Source organism: Portunus trituberculatus, chromosome 39 (assembly GCF_017591435.1).
Source record: "Portunus trituberculatus isolate SZX2019 chromosome 39, ASM1759143v1, whole genome shotgun sequence".
NCBI lineage: Eukaryota > Metazoa > Arthropoda > Malacostraca > Decapoda > Portunidae > Portunus > Portunus trituberculatus.
Window position 1 is genome coordinate 14,176,295 of NC_059293.1, and position 5,000 is coordinate 14,181,294.

The 5,000-nt window shown below is 39.9% G+C and overlaps 1 protein-coding gene and 1 long non-coding RNA gene across 4 annotated transcripts in view; one reads left to right on the plus strand and one right to left on the minus strand.

The window, feature by feature from the left end:
• Positions 1-5,000, minus strand: part of LOC123515596 — a 291,197-nt gene that overhangs the window by 87,581 nt on the left and 198,616 nt on the right. The window contains exon 1 of one of the 3 annotated variants that reach the window (XM_045274371.1): positions 771-797. The exons of 1 other annotated variant lie outside the window; for it this stretch is intronic. Coding sequence is in view for 1 of the 2 variants with exons in the window: in XM_045274373.1 (XP_045130308.1) it covers positions 771-831 (61 nt within the window). In the remaining variant the exon portion in view is untranslated. Of the gene's footprint in view, positions 1-770; positions 832-5,000 lie in introns of those variants that run through there. One more of the 3 variants, XM_045274373.1, reaches the window with a different exon arrangement.
• Positions 1-5,000, plus strand: part of LOC123515598 — a 111,209-nt gene that overhangs the window by 77,434 nt on the left and 28,775 nt on the right. The window lies entirely within an intron of this gene.

Here is a 5,000-nt window from a genome sequence, read left to right on the forward strand (position 1 = left end):
GAGGAGGAAGAGGAGAAGGAGAAGGGGAGCAGGTCTGCATGCAGCCGTTGCATTTGGGGGTGAGGAAAAGAGGGGACAAATTTGTGAGGCGGGCCGAGGAGGGCTGGCTGGGGGGCGGGTGAGGGCGGGAGGGAGGACCAGGGAAGATAACGGGGGGTAAGGGAAAAACTGCTGATGCTTGCTGCCTCCTGCTGAATCTATAGGCAAGCGGATTACCCATGGGGAGAGACGCTAATGAAGGAACCACCCGGAATTCTCTGAGGGGCGCGACCAAAATTGCTTGATAAGGAAAATAACCCATGAAGATGTTGCCATTATATAAAAAAAAGATGCATACTCGTAACTCACAATCCCGAAGGAGGCGGTGAAGGTGCAAGGAGGTGTAAGTCCCCCGAGGCGTCCCCCGTGCAAGCATATCCCCGTGAGTTGTGTTAATTATTGGCCAGGGCGCTTATGGACTCAGGGTGGGGCTTGACACTATATTCATGGTGAGGGCCTCGCGGGGGACGTGTTGCCCATGGGATAAGGGTCGTAATTAGTGTTGCATTCAAGCACCAATTACCAATCTCCCCCAAAATGGAAGCACTAATTATCCCAGGCACAGCGCGGACACGCCCGTCTCTCATTTGCTCCAAGGGTGAAAATGTATGAAATATGTAAAATGCACCGAAGATACTGCATAAACATGGCCGTGTAAAAAATATGCTCTGATGCTTTTAAAAAATATAAATTATGAAAACAGATAACCATCAAAACGACCTCGTTCTCACCTTCGTTCACAGGTGCGGGTGGCGGGAGAATGGGAGAGGGAGGAGGGGGAAGGCGAGCGTCCTGCAAAGGGAGAGAGTGCGTGTGAGTGAGAGCGAGATGGATAGATGGGGAGAGTGAGCAGATAATGAGTAGCGGGGAAAGTAACACTTGAACTCCTCCTCCTAAGATTAACTGGACAGCTTTCCGTGTGACCTTGACAGACTCCGGGATATTAAGGGAAGGAAGAAAATGCATGAAAACTAACAGAAACACAAAATAAGAAAACAGATTAAGCATGCACACACCTACCCACCTACACACACACACACACACACACACACACGGGAGGTAACACACGCAGTACGTACGCCTAAAATATTTTACCCAAACACGTACAACAAACGTTCCACATCCTATTCTAGTTCCGTACGGGTTTCCGCTGCCGTGTTTCGCAAGCACTTATGGGATGAGAGAGAGAGAGAGAGAGAGAGAGAGAGAGAGAGAGAGAGAGAGAGAGAGAGAGAAAGAGAGAGACGACAAAAATAATTGATCTGCGTTCATTTTCAGTGGGTTATCTGGGCGATCAATTTTTGCAAGCAATCGATACCTCATGGTCTGGTTCTCATCCCATTCATCTCTCTCTCTCTCTCTCTCTCTCTGACTAGGAAAAAAGTGGAAGTGGGTGAAGGAAATACGTGATAAAGAGAAGAAAAGGAAGAAATGTTAAAAGCCTGTACTCTTATGATAATTTTGAAATTCTATTTAGAGTAGTGCCAAGGAAGCGAGAGGGAGAGGCGCCAGGGAAGAGGTCCGTGCAATGAGGTTTGTTTACTCTCAAGATTTTATTAACATGCCCGCTGGTCTGTGTTCCCTGCAGTGGTATTTGCTAAGAGTCAACATGAGGCGTCTAGTTGGTCAATGGAGAGTGGAGGTAGTAAGGGAGTGAATGAGAAGTTCGCTTGTGCCTGTGAGTGAATGAATGACGATATTGGTTGTGGTGGTGAGTTTTTAGACATGACTTGCTCTGTGAAAGGGTATAAACAAAATGATGAAAATAATGGTTGTGTATGACTTTCTTTCCATATAGCTTTGACCGTCTTTTATGGAAGATGTGCTCTAGGGTAATAAAACTTGAAAAAAGAGGATGAATTAAGATACCAGTCCCTAGTCCAACAGCAAGTCTAAATCCCAAGATGTTTTCATGATAGTGATGATGGTGATGGTTTGAGTTGTCCGTCTGTCTGACTGTTAGAATAGAGAGAAGGTATAAAAGAAGAGGATTATTTGTTGGAGTAGGTGATGCTTTGAGTTACTTATTTGTTTCTGTTTTCCTCTGCATGTCTATCTGCTCTGTCTGTTCGTATATTTGTCTTTCTATCTACGTGTCTGCTTATGAAGTGAGGAGTGGGGACAGGATAGTAGTGGAACGATAATAATGATAACGTATATGATTGGGCAATAATATGACGGTAACGAGATTAATAGTAGCAAAACTAATGAAGTAAAGTTCGGTTGCATAAGACTTTACAGAGTTATTGTATTTGAAAATGAGTAATGAACAATATTTATTTTCTCGCCTGGTCTCTTTAACCTGTCAGCAAAATGTGGGCGTAAGTTTTGTAATAGTTTGATTAATATTGTGATATGGTGTCGTGTTTCAAAATGACTGTACACGCATGCTCAGTGCCTCACTTCTTTAAATAAATTCTACAAGATAAAGAACATTCATCAAAAAATGCATATACAGGTGCTGCACACTTAGAATAATTAACACATATAAAAAAACGGAAAGTGTGAAGAAAGTCCTCCAGCTATATCATAAAAATGTTTCAAAGGAAAAATGACAAGAACATATATAAGTAAAAACAAGGAAATATTGTTTGTAGTTCATGAAGTGTGACTAAATAATTATAAGGCCCTGCGTGACTCATAGTGTACAAGAAATATCACTAACAGTAAGATAATTGGTGCAAGTACAGGGACAGGGAAAGCAATTTCAAATCCATACAAGCATAATGAAGGAGAGTATATATATATATATATATATATATATATATATATATATATATATATATATATATATATATATATATATATATATATATATATATATATATATATATATATATATATATATATATATATATATATATATATATATATATAATTTTTCAAAACTGTTTCTGGAACATCGTCTGACATATAGAACGAGATGAAATTATGTTAAAATGAAGCAAGAAAACTCACACATACGTACACGACAAAGAGAAACACATCAAAAGTGAGAAAAAACAATGCAAGAAAAATAAATTAAACACTAGAAACTGAAAATAAAATACTTCGGAGATGAACAAAAACGTAAATTATATATATATATATATATATATATATATATATATATATATATATATATATATATATATATATATATATATATATATATATATATAATAGAACGTATATATAAAAACAAAAAAAGTAAAACCGAAAAACTCACAGTTCGAAGCAAGCAGAACAAGTAGAGCAAGTAAGCAAATAGGACAAGCAGAGCAGAGAAAGCACGGGAGGAAGGAAGGTAGCAGCGGAGGGGAAAGCTGAGCGAGGGAGAGGAGGCGCGGCAGACTGGGAGCAAAAAGTCGTCTGGGGAGCCTGGACAGGGCGAGGATCGGGTCGTGCTGCTCCTTCTGTGCCTTTGGGAAGCAGCTCCTCTTCAGGGGAACCACCAACACCTGCTTGTGAAGTGCTTGTGTTGCCTTCCTCCCTTCCTGCCCATTTCCCTTCCTGTAACCCTCTCTCTCTCTCTCTCTCTCTCTCTCTCTCTCTCTCTCTCTCTCTCTCTCTCTCTCTCTCTCTCTCTCTCTCTCTCTCTCTCTCTCTCTCTCTCTCTCTCTCTCTCTCTCTCGTTACATTCGTTACATTCCTTTTCTTTCATTATTCCTATTTACAGTATTCTATGCATACTTACTAGTGTTTTCTCCCTCTCTCCTTCCTTCTCTCCGTCTCCAGCAGCCTACGCTTCCACTTTTATCTCTCTTCTTCCAGTCATTTTTCTCACATCTCTCTATGATATTTTCTTTACATATTTGCCTCTGCTTTCTCCTTTCCTTTTTCCAGCATTTTTATTTGTTGTTCCCCTTGTAGACTTATTCTTATTTTCTGTTACTTAATATTTTCTCCTTAAACATTTTTCTTTTTTCTCTCCATGAGGCATGATATCAGCTGAAATATATGCACATCCTTCCTCATGAACACTAGAAAAAGAGAAAAAACACGGAATATATTCACCCACACACATCTTGCGTAATTAAAAATTATGCACACAACAGACACAACAAACACTAATTTGTTCATTATTTTCTTCTCCCTCAGTACTCTCTTTTTTGTCTCCATCCAACTATTATCCTTCCCTGTGTCAGTGCTTACGCCTCCCCCGACTCTTCCTCCATCCCCGCCCAGAGCCTCCATCCACTCCCCTTCCAACACCTGTAGTCGCCAGGGCCCCATCACTAGCAGGCAAACGCACACTCCTCCACCACTAATGTGCTGTTCACCTTAGCATTTTTATTGTTATTAAAATGTGTAAAAGTGACGCTTATGGTTATTATTGTCATTATCACCGCTTTATTATTATATTTTACGGTAAAACGGTCATTTTATTGCGTGGCGCGTGTTGCATGTTGTTGGTGTTTGGATTTATGCTTTGTTTGTGTGTGTGTCGGGTCGAAGTAAGTGTGAACGTGTGTGTGTGTGTGTGTGTGTGTGTGTGTGTGTGTGTGTGTGTGTGTGTGTGTGTGTGTGTGTGTGTGTGTGTGTGTGTGTGTTAAGTACGAGACTAAGAATTGGAATATCCGAAGACAAATGAGTGGGGAAAAAATGTGTTATCTGGAATAGAATGGGTTAAAAAAAAGTGACAAAACACAAAAAAAACTCACTATACATTTAAGCATCAATCGCATTAATTAAATCGTACACGTTGCGACCCCAACAGTAGCGGATGTGTGAGGTAAATAAGACCCTGTTTATTGCAGTTCATGTATTTATTGTAGATAATGAGAGTGTCGCTTCTAATCACCTGCCTGGGAGATTCTTCTTTTCTCACACGTATATTTCTTTTCTTATTTTTGTGGTATATTCATAGGTGTACAATACAATATATAGGGCAGTTCCTTAGTGAAAGCTTTTTTTGTGAGTTTAGTACTAACAATTGTAGCAGTAATGGTATTGTTATTGTTTTGATGATATTGTTATTA